This window comes from Pelecanus crispus, chromosome 3 (assembly GCF_030463565.1).
Source record: "Pelecanus crispus isolate bPelCri1 chromosome 3, bPelCri1.pri, whole genome shotgun sequence".
In the NCBI taxonomy this organism is placed as follows: Eukaryota; Metazoa; Chordata; class Aves; order Pelecaniformes; family Pelecanidae; genus Pelecanus; species Pelecanus crispus.
Window position 1 is genome coordinate 73,875,584 of NC_134645.1, and position 17,246 is coordinate 73,892,829.

The 17,246-nt window shown below is 47.3% G+C and overlaps 1 protein-coding gene across 1 annotated transcript; it reads right to left on the reverse strand.

Moving 5' to 3' along the window:
* Positions 1-3,304: 3,304 nt before the first annotated feature.
* FABP7 (fatty acid binding protein 7) lies at positions 3,305-6,277 on the reverse strand. The gene is made up of 4 exons (XM_075707315.1): positions 6,190-6,277; positions 5,338-5,510; positions 4,628-4,729; positions 3,305-3,355 (listed from the first exon to the last, which is right to left on the reverse strand). The coding sequence occupies exons 1-4, from the start codon at positions 6,260-6,262 to the stop codon at positions 3,305-3,307; spliced, it is 399 nt and encodes a 132-aa protein (XP_075563430.1). The 5' UTR covers positions 6,263-6,277.
* Between the last annotated feature and the right edge of the window lie 10,969 nt (positions 6,278-17,246).

A 17,246-nucleotide genomic window follows, 5' to 3' on the forward strand; every position in this document is an offset into this window, starting at 1 on the left:
GTTGGCCGTGCCGGGAGCGCCCGGCCCGCCGACGGCTGCTCATGCGACCGCCCCGGCGCGGAGGAAAGGGGCGAGCCCAGGGCGGCTTGTGCAAGCCCCGGCCCTTTCGCTGCCTCCCCGGGGCTGCCGGAAGCCGCCACCGCGCCCCGCCCGCACGACCGGGGACCAAAAGCCGCCCCTGGCCGGGGGCCCCCGCTCGCTGCCGGGCGGCGGCGGCCGAGGGGGGCGGCGGGGCCAGCTGCCGTCGCCTCAGCCGGCCGTGCCGGGCTGACCTTCAGCAGGTGCCGCCGCCGGCTCAGGGCTGAGGCGCTGAGGACCTCGCAGGAGGCAGCCTGGCCGCGGGCAGGGCCGCGCTCACGGCACCGGCAGATTTGAGGCGGCCTGGAAGGCAGGTGAGGCGGGCAGCGGGAAGGCGGGAGCCCCTGCCCCGCTCGGCCGGTGGCCTGTGGCGCCCGGCGGGCCTGTCCCTTCGAGCCCTGGGCTCCCAGCAAGGGCTGACGGCTCTCCGAAACGGGGAAAAACCTTCCCCCGTCCAGAGCCAGCCGCGGCCCCGCCGGTGCTACCGGCCGGCAGAGCTGGGGCGTGAAACGCCTCTGACAGCCAGCGCTGCCTGAGCCCGGCCTGAGCCCGGCCTGAGCCCGGCCTGAGCCCGGCCTGCTCTGCCTGCCCTGAGCAGGCTGCGCTCGGACGCCGTGCAAGGAGTCTCAAGCATCTTTTGGAAGGGTAGATGTAAAAATGGATCCTGGTTACTTAACACGCTTTAAAATTTTAAAAAAAAAAAAAAAAGCTGATTGAATTATGCTGTCAAGTACACCTTAAATACAGCCTAAGGAAAATGCTGAGGTGTATTGTAAGTACAAGTCTCCATTGCTAAGGCTTTATGGTAGCAGAGCCGATGTTTATTGCTTAAGTCAGAGTAGTTTCCGGTGAGGAAGAGGACTCGGTGTCGTTTAAGGAGCAGACCAGAATAATAGTGTCATGCATCCCGTAGCTGCCGCCAAATGTCCTGCTGCTCACTGTGCCGTTCTATTCAGATCTGCTTTCCAGCAGCTGGAAGTCCCATGTATCGGTGTTTTCCTCGCTTTTCCACTCCTCTGAGCAGTGCCGCAGGCACTACTCCATTTTTCTCTCCCTTATTTAATTTGACATTAATATTGTTCATCTTTAGAATAGCAAAAGACTTCACAAATAAACTTCATGATGGTTTCATGTGACTTACAGAACGTATGTATGTATGTTGGGAAAAGTAACCTTTGTTTAAAAGTGACTAATGTAAAATATTTACTGTTCAGGGTTTATTTGTAAACCAAGTCTTAACAATCTGTCTCTGCATTCCTTTCCTCGTATTTAATAAAAACCTTATTTTTTTAATTCATGACCCCACAAATGACTCATCATGAAGATGATTACCAGTACTGGGGACCCCAGTCAGTTTTCCCCAGTGATGAAGGAAAAGCAGCTGCTCTCACCTTTCTGAGAAGGGGTGGCTGGCAAGGACAGTCATGTGGCGAATGCACCCACGGGTGAACAGGCAGCAATGGAGGGGAGACAGATGAAAGTTGTATTAAGTACTGAAGCTGAGGATTAAACAAGCCAATAAAACCGAAGGGCAGAAGATGCTGTTTAATCAGAAGTTGCACTATAGCAGCTGAAGCAGCCCGAAACAAGAGACTGCAGCTCCCCATACCACTGGAACAAGTTCTACTTTTCATTTCTCTGGTGAAAAACGTTAGCACCTAGATTTTAGAAATTATCAATATCCACCAAATGAAACATATTGGTTCATAATTAAGGACACTTAGTGTTCCCCACAAGAGAAAACAGCCTTGGATGTTCCTTTCAGGGAGCTGCTTTGTGAAAAAGTAAAGCTAACAACATCAAATTTTGCATTTGTGTTGGTTAGGTGCCATAGTCATGTGTGAGCTTTCATCAGATGAGTGAGGTGAGCTACCCATGTGATCCTGGCTATCCCGGAAAGCAAGAAGCCGCTTCCCGTGATGCCATGTAGCAGATCTGAAGGATGGCACAGTGCAGCATCAGCCCTGGGATGCTGGTGGGCAGGACGTCCCTCCTGCACCGCCCACTGCAGCCATGCACCCTGGAGTACTGACCAGCTGAATGCCACAGCTCAGCTCTGCCTTTGTTTGAAAGGTTGTAGGTAGCTGCACCTCCATGTGGTCCACTGAGTCAGTGTGTCAGGAAACATGGACTCTCCAATCAATCTCCTCCATGCTGCCAGCAACCTGTTTCAATTTTCCTAATACTCCCCAAGTGTAAGGCAGTTTTTCCCACTCTGGTCTTTTAGGGAATATTCTTCAGGAAGAAGGTTTTAATTTATCTCTTTTAAGCAGCATTTTATTTTAAACTGCTCACAGTGCAAATTATTATCTCCTGTACATAGTAGCTATGAAGCTACAGCTCGGGGAGAGGAATCTCAGCTTTGTCTTGTACTGTTTTCCCTTTGTTTTCCTCCCACCCCTGTGGAGACCAACTGAAAGCTTTGTACTTTAGGTTCCCCCAGTCCTACCCTTTATCGTGTTTGTCCTTTCCTCCCATCCCGTGAAACGCTTCCATCTTTGCACTTTGATTTACTTCAATCTTTTGTGTATTAGCAAAAAAGCCCACCAAAACAAATGAAAAACTCTCATAACTACTAAAACCAAAACTAGGGGATCTCCCCTGACATTGAAGGCTACCTGCCTATGGGCCTTAACATGCAGTAGGTAACAAGTTCCCAGTGAAGAGAGGAGCTGAAACTGCCTTGAGCCTCTCACTTCTCTGCCTATGCATATAAAGACAGGGGCTTTAGATTTCTCCAGCAAAAAGAAGCCACTGAAGTAGAGTGAAGGAACTTTTTCGCTTCCCATATACTCTCACTCATCCCATAGAGAGGCTGCTGAGGTGTTGTGTACCACGTACTTTTCTGTTGTTTAACTCGGACAAAGGAACTTTTGACAACTCCCTCCAGAACACTGGAATATTAGCCAATTAAATGCAAAAGGAGCACAGGTTTAAAAAACTGTTTACTTTGATCTGCATTCCAAAACAATTCAAATACGTTCCATTTACTGTAAAAAAAGAGAGGCACGTGTTTCAGAAATTTAATGCCAAGTTTAACCTGTTTCATTACACAGCACAAGCTTGCCACTTTGATGGCATAAAGTTTCTTTAAAAAAACCACCCCCCCCACAAAACTCTTTATTAACCTTGCATGCCAGAAATGTGCATTTTAGCTACGTTCGATTATGGATGGAACATTAATCCATCCAGCAGAAGCAACATCTGGACAGAGGTCAGGTAAACTCTACGCTTTCTCATAGTGGCGAACAGCAACCACATCACCAAAGGTGAGAGTCTGCAAGTCCAAGGAAAAGACAGACACGTTAGATGCTGGACCATTTTCTGTAATGACTTAACATATTAAGAAGCCCATGCTAGAGCAAGGTTGTTTTACACTATGTAATTTATATCTAGTCAGTCTAGATTATTGATATTTTAAATGAACAGAGGCAAAACCTCAAAGTTATGGACACAACTTTCTCCTTGCTAGTTTCAAACCCAAGAAGCACATAGTGCACAAGTACAAGGCAACTGGAGTGAGACTAGAAATGACTGTTATATTTTAGTTGCTGCAGTTGGGCAGAACACTTAACTACAGTGTGTGAGCTTCGGAGGTGTTTCCTGAAGTGGAACAGGGCATCTCACCGTGTTCAAATTCCAAAGGAAAAGCTTTTCTCTATACGCAGGTAGCTGTTTCCAAAACCAAAGCATGTATTTTCGCTTGAATTGCTTGTCATGTTGTGTTGCACTGACCGTGTGCTTTAAGGTTTTAATTATTTGGAAGTCTCCATCCATTCAGATACTCTCTGAAGTATTTAGAAAACAAGCTAACAGGTTTTCTCCAACAGCCAAGTCACATAGTTTAGTATAGCTGAAGAGGTTTTATTTTTGAAAGTTACATCTCTGTGCCAAAAATAAGCATGAGAAATGCCACCCTGGACATTAGATATAGTAACTTACACCATTTATTCACCCCATACTCTTGGTCTTGAAAAGTAAGGAAAAGAATGTAAATTTAAAATAAGACTTTTCTTCACACAATTGCTGTTTATCGTAGTTTTTAACAAGATAGGAGGAATAAGCCCTTTATTTTTAAATATGAAAATGCTATTACCTCCTGCAATATTGTAATTTTATTTTCCTAGGGAAATACTTGTTCTGTGTAATTAAATATTATTTATGCGTGCATATATAAAACAATTTTTTAAAGACATCTAAATTAGCACTGGCAACAGATTATTGCATAGATAATTAAGAACGCTGTATCTTTTCCAGTTCACCAGGACTTGTTTTTTTTTTGCTTGGATGTTTACACAAATTCTAGAAAAAACACATACACCCTGGAAATCCACTGGCTGGCCTGCCTAAAACTACTAGCAATTTTTCAGTTGTCAGTAAAACAAGACACAAACCAAAACAAAATAAATATTTGAAAAATCTGTGCTAGCTTTCCCCACCAATTAGTATAAGGTTTTGTGTATAAGTAACACTATCTGTTCATAAAGCTTGAGATAAACGTAAGGAGTGTTAGCAGTATATATGAATGCTCAGTGAGCTTTATACTTACCATTACCATTTTGCCATCCTTTATTTCTCTCACAAAGTTGGTCTCCTTGCCGTCCCACTTCTGTACGTGAACTAGCTTGTCTCCATCCAGGGTCACAACTGACTGTGAGATACCAAGAAACACAAAGACATTCATTTATTTGGGGTATTTGTGATGCTGCTCACACATTCAGCATGCAGTATTCTATTGAATTCTCTTCAATAGATGGATGTGGATCTAGAATGATAAAGTAGTCCCAGCCATTTTAAAGCCAAGTCCATGAATCATCCTAGTTTCAAGCATACCATACAATACTTGGGTTTTGTCAAAGGATGAAAAAAGTTGTTTGCGTTCCAGTCGCACAAGAACCACTGGTTCAGATGCGCTTTGGGATAACGTTTATGTTAAGCCCCCAAAGCTGCAGGGAAGAAGGCATTTCCCCCCTCGGACTGGAAAAAAATTATGCCAAATGAGACTTGGATTGAAAGGGAAGTGGGCAGCTAACACAATTCTTTGACAGGGGCTGGCGACACATCGCTTCACACAAGACATGGCGTAAGCAGCCATGTAAGATGCAATCTTGTCTTTTTTTCCTGTCCTTCACAGTGCTACAACTGGCAGTAGCAGAAGTTACATTTTTTTTTCCTTTGGTTCCACCAAAGATACAGCGGCGGGGGTGGGGAGCAAGAAGAGAAAAAAGAAGCCACTGCAGCCCGAGAGAGGTCACTTACTTTGCAGTTTCTGTCATCGGGGGTAGTTTCATCAAATTCCTCTCCAAGTTTAAAGCTGATTTCTGTGTTTTTGAAAGTGCTCTGAGTCCTGATCACAACTTTGTCCCCCTCGCTGCTGATAATCACAGTGGGTTTAGTCACATTCCCCACCTGCCGTGTTGCAAACCCCACTCCTGGACCATCAAGGCAAAAAAAGAGAAATCCATCAGACACTCTGTTTTTCACACCTTTCTTGCCACACACCGAGGTACAAAGATCTCTTCCCCCGCTCTGTAGCTTTAAGCTATTACAGTGAAATGCTACTTTCTGCTTCGCTTGCGCCCTTACACCTAAAGTATCCATAGGTACTCCCCCCAGAGTGATGTAGCTCTGTGTCCCCCCCTTACCTCCGAGCCCCTCAGCAGCACGCCGTGCCCAGGCAGCGCCGCGGAACGGGCGGCAATCGCTCCTGCTGCTGTGGATTTCAGTTCCTCACCATTCCAGCACAATGACTGCTTTTTCGCTTGTTTTGTTTCCCGTGCATCTGCAGGCGGCATTTGCCCTTCTTTCCTACGCCCTCCCTAACCCGGGGGCATCTCCCGGAGCCTCTCCCCAAGCAGGACGGCTCTCACGCAAACACACCCCGGCCCCCCGCGGCTGAATGACCCGCACCAAATTAACTCTGTCGATCACCAAATTAACTCTGTCGATAGAGGCACGGCCGCCCAACGCCTTACCTACACACTCTGGCCGGGGGGGGGGGGGGGGGGGGCTTTTTAGATTTTTTAATTTTTTTTTTTTTTTTTTTTTTTTTAAGGATGGTGCGAAATTCCAGATCTCCTCAACGTGCCGCTGCCGCCCGGCCGTACCTACCCAGCGCCTTCATGTACTCGTCGAAGTTGTGGCTGTCCACCAGCTTCCAGGTGCCGCAGAAAGCCTGGACCATGGCGGCCGGCTGCGGGGGCCGAGGGCGGTGGCGGGGGGTGGCGGGGAGCGCCGCTGCCGCCGCGCCGCCCCGCATTTAAAGCCGGCGCCCGGCGGGGGGCCGGGAGGCGGGGGGCAGCCGCGGTCCGCCCCCGGCGGCCGGGCCGGCCAGCGGCGGGCCGGCCCCTCCGCGCCGGCGGCGGGGAAGGGGCGCGGGGGGCCCCGGCCGGGGCGCGGAGGGGGGCCGGGAGCGGGCAGCCCCCGCCCGCACCTCGGCCGCCCCGGCCGCCCCGGGCTCCCACCGAGGCCGCCCGCCTTGCTGGCCCCGTGGGGGCGAGACGGGCCGAAGGCGGAGCGGGCAGCGCAGGTGACACGCTCTGCTGAGCACACGGAGCGCGTCGCGACGGCAGTGCGGCAGGCCGCCTCGGAAGGCTTGCCCGTGGAGAGTTCCAGGCCCGGTTCGGTCTGGGCCGAGTACAGATCCCTTTCCCCCAGCGTCACATGGCGTCCGTGTGGGTGCCGTCCGAAATTTGGCATTTGCTGCTGCTGGCTGGAAGCAGCATCTTGCCTCCACAGCTGGCGCCATTTGGAAACCAAGAATGAGGAAAGGAGGAGCAGTTAAATGCTTACAAAAGAAACAGCAATTAAAACTGTTTCGTCTAATATGATTTTTGTCTGCCGGAGAGGGACTCTTTTCCTTCTTGTTCTTTGAAATTCATCGCAGGCGCTAGGTAGTCATCTTGTCTCTTGAGTGTTTTTCAGAAAGCAGCCTGGCTCCGTGGGACAAGCCACTGTGTCAGCTTTTCCAGACCTGCTGCTTGGATGGATTCCAGAGTCATGAATCTTGCTCTTCAGCTCTCATAACAAAACTCGGGCACTAAGTGGAAGAGACATTCTGTGATTTAAGGAACAAAACCTCAGCTATTTTCTACTGGTCCAGCCATAGGAAATGTAAATAATTAGGAATATTTTCTTAGTATTTTTGAATTAGTTTTTGCCTGTCGTTTGCATTTCTTTCAGGCTCTTGTAGTATGGCACGTTCTTTGGGTGTAGGGCAAGTGATGCTTCTGATAGGATTTTAATTTAATTTGCCACTTTTTCGCTTGTCCTCAGAAAGAATTAACCCCTCTCTGGATTAACCCCAGGAATATCATCCTAATTCCTTTTACCACAACACAATTTTCATTAGTCGTGATAACCTAAGGGTATGAACTACTGTCTTGATAACCTAAGGGTATGAACTAGTGCATCTATTTCTCTTTAACCTTCCATCCACTTAATTTGAAGTACAGAGACACAAAGTGCCCTCCTGCAGCTGTCCGTTTATGTCTGACTTCTTCTTCTGACCTGCACTTCTGAGACTTTTCAGCTGGCGCTCAGAAAGCCAGGGAGAGTAAGAGCATCACTTGAAATAACAGACCGCCAGTTGTTGTTCATGAGGCTGGAAGGGACCAAGTCCCTTTTTCTTTTTTTTTTAAAGTTGAGTAATGCTGTGTCTCCAAAGTTTGCACAGAATACCAGCCTTACCGTTGCGTCTCATACAGATGTCCACTAAGCTGATGTCTGTAGTCAGTCTAACCCTCTATAATGAATGAGGAATATGGCACTGTCATGGCACGGGGCACACAGGGTTGATACTGTGCATGAGTATCATCCGTGACTCCAGTTCAGTTTGGGAATTGTGTTTCCTCAATACAGTAACATCATCAACTAATCAGAGGTGTTCACCACCCATAGCCAAACTGCAGCTGTGGTCTCACAGAGCTTCATCGCTGGCACCCAGGCAGCTGACATGCAAGTATATGCAAACTGCCATCACCACTCACCTACTTCCTCTGAGATGCATCATATTAAATCCTAAATGATTTTACCAATATCCTCATGAACTGACAGTGTCCCCTCTCCCAGTACTGACAAGATGGAGTTATCTGGTCATATAGGTTCTGTCTGCAGAAGCCCAGGAGCCTCTGCTGATCCTGCTGGTGCAGATGTGTGCACAGAGCCCTAGAGAGCTCCTTGCTCTCTATGCTCATCGGGGCTGCTTGTGTAGAGGCAGCCTCACAGATTCTGTGTGATATGAAACTCCTGAAAGTGATTCAGTGCCACTGCCAGTAGCTGGACTCCTGGCCCTTGGGAGGTAGCCACTTCAGGATCCTTCATAATTGAAGCAATCACGCCTACACTGATGGCTCTGTTCTACCAGGATTTCTCAACATACTTAGCTAAGACAAGTACCTAGTCTTAAGAAAAATACATTCTTTAACACTTTACACCATGCTTCAGATGTAAAACAGGGTCTGCTAAAATGTTCACATTCCTTCTGCTGCTTAGATAGATTGCCACAGTCATCACACCAGGTTTTATGATGGTGTGATCCCACCTGTCTGTGTTAGTGATGATTTGGGAGCAGGATAAATCAACAGTAGGAAATGTTACATTATTGACACCTTGTGGGGTGACAAGCCTCAGCCAAAAGTGTTTTCCATGGCATCTTATGCCCTATATTTGCTTGTGGAGCCTTATGTGAGAGTTGTGTTCACGTCAACAGCTAGTACCACTCATCCTGATCTATATGAATGCTTTGCTACAGCTGGAATGGAGATAGCAATGTGAAATACAGTGACCTGGTGTGCATTTTAGGCTGCTGCACAAGAGACCAGCTTGGAGTTTCTTCTATGCTGTCAGCAGAGCTTTGAAGGTTTTAGCAGACTGCGTACTCCCCTGCAAAAAGCCTGTGTGGTGAAAGATGTCTGAGGAGATTCCTCTCTGAACAGCGAGGGACTCATTCTCATTTACGCTAAACTCTTTACACCACCTGAGCAGTGTAAGTAGACACATTTGCATTCCCTGTGCAAGGCCTGCTTGAAAGATGAAAATGCTGTGGCAAGACATCCCTGTGTAATAAGTAATCCTTGCTTCCAAAGGCCATCCAGGGTGAATGTGGGACTGCTCTAACCTTTAGCCTTTGAATACAGGACACAAAAACTGCTTTTGGCTACCTTTCCCCCCTGTTATATCCCTGCTTCGCATGCCCTCAGGCATTCAGAGAATGAGGCTCTCAGCCTCATTCAGCCTTCATTCGGTCCTTGAAAAAAAAAAGGCCACGAGGCTCCTGTGGTAGAAAAGTCTGACCAAGAGGTTCTGTCATGTGTGGATTCCTCATAATCAGTGTCAGGAACTGCTGAGCATCTAATCACTGCAGCCAGTCACTAAGGGCCTAGTACTCTGGTTATGGCAACACAGTGAAATTGGTGCAGCTAATGTTCAAAGTCAGGTTGATCTATCCTTCTGCTGTGCCCCTCTGTGGATCTAAAACAGGAGGGCCATTCTTGCTACACCAATTCAGTTAAACCTATCCTTTCACCAACCTTGCAGTACAATAGCCGGGAATAACATATTACTCCATAGAGTTTGATCAGTAGTCAAGGGGATACTATGTTATAAGACCTTCAGATAATTTAGTGATGACTGCATTATTCAAACATTTCTGTGTTCGGGGCAACGAAGACCCTGGAACTGCAGAGCATCTTGTACCCATGTGTGCAAAGAAGGGTAGCAGTGACACCAGGGCCTAACTTCCCTGGTATGAAAGCAGATGCAGGAACTCAAAGGCCTTTTAGGTACCGAATCCCACTGAAAGACAACATGATTCAGGGTCCTAATTCACTTAGGCATTTTGGTAATCTCTTAACATTCTGAAACATACAGGGGGCTACTTTTGAATTAAGGAAATTGAAAACAATGCGTAGCTGAAAGTAGAAGAGATTTCCTCCATTTATGGACAGCAGACTAGGGTATTCTCAGCACATTTTAACCTTGTTTGAAGCCCTGCTGTGAATCTCTGTGCAGCTTTGATCTCAGTGTAATACAGAAATGACTAGATTTTAGTAGCTATTGTGTCAGATGGGATGATGTTGCTTCAGGGCTGAGTGTGATTTGATTTTTGGTGCTGCAGAACTGATGTCAAACAGGGCAGTAGAATGTCCTTAACTAAAATTCTCTCATGTGTCCTCTAGATGTCTAAGAGATTTGCTGATCCCCCTAATAAAAATAAACTATCTCAGTGCTGTCGGTGAGTCACAGAAAATCACTAGGCTTACTCTATTGATGGGCTGCTCTGTAGAAATCCCAGTTTAAACAAGAGAGATAAATGCCTTATGGAGAAGACGCCCAATTATACAGCTGCATAAGCAAGTGGTCACAGAATGGCCCCAGGTACAAAGCAGCTGTATGAATCCAGTCTTGTGCTGCGGTAATGCCATGGGAAGGGCTTTGCGGGAACTGCGGACCCGATGATAGGCAAGGTGCAAGGCAATGCAGGCAGGAGCAGCGAAGACATGTTTATACTGTATCCCTTCTAAGAACACGGCATACTTTAGGCGAAGCTTAGGAGCATGTTCAGCAGACTTCCTGCCACTGTAAAAGCTCAACCGAAATAATGCCAGGACAGGCTAACAATAGAGCACAAAGTCACGTTAAGGTCTAATTCTGGTGTCTCTTGCTAATCAGTGAAAATGAACTGGTCTGTGATCACGCATTTCATTCTTGTAGGCTCTCTCTTAGGTTACAAATTGGTGTGACATGAGATTAGGAGAGTCCTGGAAAGTAAATACCTGCTAATACCTCATTATGAACTATTAGACATTTATTTGGATTGGTTTAAGCTGAGAGGACAGCTGGTCTACAATGGTTTAAAGAAGGAACCAAATACTACTACATATCTCCAGGGTCTTCTCTGCTTCTTAAAGGCATTTGGGGAGTGCTATCTGTTGGCTAATATTGCTGTATCTTCCATTTAGAGTACTCAAGTCAGAGGCTCTCCTCAAAGAATTAGCCTGTGCTAAAACCAGCCACCTTCCTGGCTCCCAGTTCTATTTATTGAAGATGCAGTTATTTTAACTTTGCAGCATTAGGCCTTTGGTTATTTTAATATCTGTCTTTGCTTTTGTGTTTAAGAGTAGAAAAACTATTTAAAAGCCTCTAAAATGTAACAGAAATGTCTGATACTGGATCTTACTTACAATAGCTGTCCAGTTATTGTAAAATCAATACAAGAAATCATCTTTCCAGACTTAGAATTTCAGCATGGCCAAATGTAAGGTCATACACTGAGGAAGAAAGAAATAGTGTCTTACAAATAAGCAACTGACTATTTCAGGGGTAATAATGACTCAGGGAAATTTAGAATGCATATGAATAAGCTGAACAAACTAAGTTAAAATAATCCTTATATGCATTAACAGAAAAATAGCACATAGGTTTAAGGAGATTGCTTGTATTTGACTTGTTGCAACTGATTCTGGAAGACCTGTGTAGATTTGGTGTTCAGAGCAGCCCAGTGAGAATATTAGTGGAGCAGAAACACACTCCGTATTAAGGTCCAAGGATTCTGTACTATAACAAAGGTAGGGAATTATTTTTATCATCATCAATACAAATTTTCTGTAGCCCTAGTATATGCCATGGAGACTGTCTAACACTTTGTAAGTGCGACTAGTTGGAATTCAGTATAATCGATCTCAAGCTAAATCGTTGCAGCATAACAAAAGACAACTCTGCAGTCTGCAGGGCTGGATTTAAGAAACTTTTGAAATATCTCAATGTACCTTTATTCTGTTTGTCCATACTGAAGCACTCCATTTGCTGCGATATCCTGAAATCACTCTCAATACAAGCTGAGTGTTAGACAAAAAGTAAAACCAGTTTTATTTGACTGAATTACAAATTTAAGAAAATAACTACTGAATTTGAAAACAGATGCAAAGTAGTAACTCAGCTCATTAACTACCTGCATTTGGATATGCCCACGGTCTTCCTCTGTTCCATTCAGCTATGGACTGACAGGACAGAGTCACAGCCTGCTGGAGCCAGAAGTGATCCCTCAGATGCAGCTGGAGCCACATTCGTCTGGGTTTGTCTCCTCTAAATTGGAATCCCTCACCTGGAGCAAGCCATTTCCTCCAAAGTTGTAAACTAGCAGTGGGTTACAGGGAGTGTTAATGCACCCCCGAGACATGTCTGAATTCCACAGTCCTGATAAATAATTTCATTAGGTTATCAATTTATGGGCCTGTCATTAATGAAAAAATGCCTGCCACAGATCAGGCAGAGGTGCTTTCGAAATGAAACCTCATGCTGGGTGACCTAGATAGAATTACGTGCCTAGCTTGATTCATTCAAAAGTGCAACTATATCCCTGCTTTACATATTGGTTTCTGACCAAGCATTGAGTCATTTCTGAGTTTTCATGAGTCTAAATATGTCAATGTCCTGGAACACAAAATTCTAGAGCAACTTGAAGGGTTGAGACAGCTCGCTAGTAGCTTTCTATAGGGACCAGTACCAAGATAAACTTGGGAAAAACTTTGGTCATCCCGGCTGCTTGGAGACAATCCCAGAGAAACAGAAATAAGAGTGGTCCCTTTAGTCTGGTATACAAAACCCCAGTCACTGGAAGTTAAGACTAGAGAATTTTATATTAAAAATTAAGGGCATATTAGCTGTGAGGAGACTTAACCCCTTGACCAACTTTCAAACTGCCTTGCTAGACTTTTTACCCCTGTAAGTTGTAAACTATGCTAACAACCACAGCTATTCAACACAATGCAGGAAGTAATTCAGAGAAGTTCCATATTCTGGATTATGCAAGAAATCACATGAGATATAGTCACAATGGGCAAGTCTAAACTTAAAAACACATCCCACTTGCTGAGTGTGGGTTTGTACTTTGCGAAACCCGGTGTCTACTAGGAAAAGATGCAGATGTGCACAGAAAGGAAAACAGGCATGTAGTCCCTGCCTGGATAATCATGGGACTCACCTTCTGGACTGTTGGGCAGCAAGAGCCAGCGAGGAAGTGCAGATATATCCACTATTCCTTTAATTCTATACATCCATGTGTACATGTTTCAAAGGATTTCCCCCTCAGTGTGGCGGTGGTAAACATAACCCAGACCCTCTGTGTATGCTTAAATAATCTTGTAATAGTCAAACAAGGCTTCTAATGGCATCTTCCTCCACACATCTGAAACTTTCTTGAGCAGCTTATCAGTGCTGCAGCCAGAGCTCAGAACAAGCTCAGAACATCCAGAGTCCAGAGCCAGCAGAGGGTGCAAGAGCAGGCTGACTCGCTCACACCACCACTGCTTCAGCTGTTCTACTAAAAGAAGGGCTACAGAGAGGAAACAGGGCACAGCTTTCACACTTTTAACTTGTCGTGGTTTAGCCCCAGCCAGCAACTAGGCACCACGCAGCTGCTCGCTCACTCCCCCTACCCCGATGGGATGGGGGAGAGAATCGGAGGAGTAAGAGTGAGAAACACTCCTGGGTTGAGATAAGAACAGTTTAATAATTGAAAGAAAGTAAAATAGTAATGATAATAATAACAATATAATAATGATAATAACAATAATAATATGCAAAGCAAGTGACGCACAATGCAATTGCTCACCACCTGCCGACCAATACCCAGCCAGTTCCCGAGCAGCAATCGCTGCTCCCCAGCCAACCCCCCCCAGTTTATATACTGAGCATGACGTCATATGGTATGGAATAGCCCTTTGGTCAGTTTGGGTCAACTATTCTGGCTGTGCCCCCTCCCGGTTTCTTGTGCGCCTGGCAGAGCATGGGAAGCTGAAAAGTCCTTGACTAGCATAAGCAGTACTTAGCAACAACTAAAAACATCAGCGTGTTATCAACATTCTTCTCCTACTAAATCCAAAACAACACAGCACTATGCCTGCTACTTGGAAGAAAATTAACTCTATCCCAGCCGAAACCAGGACATAACTCCATCTCATTGTCCTTTGTCTCCCCTGCCCTTTAAATATACTTTCTTACATGTCAGCATTTCATTTTATCCTTTCCTAGAATCATAGAATCATAGAATGCTTTGGGGTGGAAGGGACCTTTAGAGATCATCTAGCCCAACCTCCTGCAGTGAGCAGGGACAGCTTTAACCAGATCAGGTTGCTCAGAGCCCCGTCCAACCTGACCTTCAATGTTGCCAGGGATGGGGCCTCCACTACCTCTCTGGGCAACCTGTTCCAGTGCTTCACCACCCTCACTGTAAAAAATGTCTTCCTTATATCCAGTCTAAACCTACCCTCCTTTAGTTTAAATCCATTACTCCTTGTCCTGTCACAACAGGCCTTGCTAAAAAAATTCTCCCCATCTTTCCTATAGGCCCCCTTTAAGTACTGAAAGGCCGCAATAAGGTCTCCCCGCAGCCTTCTCTTCTCCAGGATGAACAACCCCAACTGTCTCAGCCTGTCCTTGTAGGAGAGGTGCTCCAGCCCTCGGATCATTTTTGTGGCCCTCCTCTGGACCCGCTCCAGCAGGTCCATGTCCTTCTTGTGCTGAGGGCCCCAGAGCTGGACGCAGTACTCCAGGTGGGGTCTCACCAGAGCAGAGTAGAGGGGCAGAATCACCTCCCTCGACCTGCTGGCCACGCTTCTTTTGATGCAGCCCAGGATACGGTTGGCCTTCTGGGCTGCAAGCACACATTGCCAGCTCATGTCCAGCTTTTCATCTACCAGTACCCCCAAGTCCTTCTCTGCAGGGCTGCTCTCAATCCCTTCATCCCCTAGCCTGTATTGATATTGGGGGTTGCCCCATCCCAGGTGCAGGACCTTGCACTTGGCCTTGTTGAACCTCATGAGGTTCACACAGGCCCACGTCTCCAGCTTGTCCAGGTCCCTTTGGATGACATCTCATCCTCCTGGTGTGTCAACCGCACCACTCAGCTTGGTGTTGTCTGCAAACTTGCTGAGGGTGCACTCGATCCCACTGTCTATGTCATTGATGAAGATGTTAAACAACACCGGTCCCAGTACAGACCCCTGAGGACTCCACTTGTCACTGGTCTCCATGTGGATATTGAGCCATTGACCACAACCCTGTGGATGTGACCATCCAGCCAATTCCTTATCCACTGAACAGTCCAGCCATCAAACCCATATCTCTCCAATTTAGAGAGAAGGATGTTGTGGGGGACTGTGTCGAACGCTTTACAGAAATCCAAGTAGATGACATCCATTGCTTTTCCCTTGTCCACTGATGCAGTCACTCCTTCATAGAAAACCACTAGGTTGGTCAGGCAGGACTTGCCCTTGGTGAAGCTGTGCTGGCTGTCTCGAATCACCTCCCTGTCCTCCATGTGCTTGAGCATATCTTCTAGGAGGATCTGCTCCATGATCTTCCCAGGCACAGAGGTGAGGCTGACAGGTCGATAGTTCCCAGGGTCCTCCTTTCTTCCCTTTTTAAAAATGGGCACCACATTCCCCTTCTTCCAGTCAGCAGGGACTTCACCGGACTGCCATGACTTTTCAAATATCATGGAGAGTGGCTTGGCATCTACATCAGCCAATTCCCTCAGGACTCTGGGATGCATCTCATCAGGTCCCATAGACTTGTTTACATTGAGGTTCTTCAGGTGGTCTTGAACCTGATCTTCCCTTACAGTGGGAGGGGCTTTACCCCCCTGCTCCCCATCTTTTGGTCCATCGACTCAGGAGGAGAGAGGTTGCGGGTGAAGACTGGGGCAAAGAAGTTGTTGAGTACCTCAGCCTTCTCCTTGTCTGTTGATCTTTATACATTTACCTAGAAGTTCCCACTCATAACAGCACACATTAGAAAAAAAAAAAAAGGTGCAAAGTCAAGAGTTCAAAGGCTGTCTGAAAGAACATGCCTGAAAGAGACTTATTTCAGCACTTTCTTATATTGCAACACCATCTCTATTTGCATAATCACATGCTATTGTTTTTCTAGAGAAGCTTTCCCTCTCTCAGTGCTCAAAACAAGAGTGTTCAGGGGCTGGCTCAAGGCTTAAAGACTTAATGAGTCTGTCTGATAGATAAGATCTCCATCCAGTACTTGCTGGGAAGAATAGCAGTGAGTTGTCCTTTCTACCATCTCATTTTATCAAATATGGAAGCAATTAAAGAGATTTATTTCTTATATTGTGTGTTCAAAGTACTAACAGTTAATGTTGGGTATAAGGAGGTATGTGAGCACTGGGGTGAGCACTGAAGAAAGGAAGCGAGTAGATGGGTGTGAGATTTGAACAGAGATGAGAAATTCAGAGGGATGGAAGGAATGGGATGGGATTATTGAGCAATTAAAGTAGAAAACGGGTACAAAATTGGTGGGAGGAACAAGCAGGTTCAAAACCTGTAGCTCTCCTGCAAATGTATGTATGGCAGTTTTCCTGTTTGTCACTTAAATAGGTCGCTTTTCTTCCGTGGTGCAGGGGATACCATTGCTCAGCCCCTGCTGTCTGCTGGAGGCTGGAGGTGGCCTAGGTGGCTGCCGGGGAAAGCCCGGCTCCTTGGCACACTGGGCAGCTCCGTGTGCGTGGCTGCTGGGCCGTGGAGGTGCTGCTGGGGAACGGGGGGCATGCAGGAGCGACAGCTATGCTGGAGAGCAAGAAGTAACGTTACCGTGAATAAACTGCTTTAGCTGGCCAGGTGGATACTGGTGCGGCCTGTCTGGAAGGTGCCTCCGAGGGGAGTTCACCTGCCGTCCGCCGGCTGCTGCAGCTCAGCAGGAGCCGCCTGTGGGGGGTGCGGGCGGCACATTTCGATGCCCTTTCCCCCTGCTTTTGAAGACGCGGCGGCTTCTGGCGCCTACGACCCGTTTTGGAGGACGAGTCGCCGGGGCAGTTCAGGGGGCAGCGCCGGGGCGGGAGGCATGGGGCGCAGCCGCTGAAGCCGAGGCCTGCCCAGGGCTGCAGGTCCCGGCGCCCCCGGGGAGCCCCCTCCTTCGTCCCACCGGCGCCGGGCGGCCGGGGCATTGGCACAGCTCCCCCTCTTTTTCACGTTACGGTTTATACCGAAGGGTGCCCGAACTCTGCCCATTTTGCGAGGCGCTGCGAGCCGGGGGGCGGAGAGGGGTGAGGCTGTGAGGAAGGCGACGGCTCGGCCGTGCTAGCGCGGCCTCGGGCGCCATCTTGTGCCCACCGGGGGGGAAGTGCCCGGCTGCCGCCCGCCGCCGGCGCGGCCCGGGGA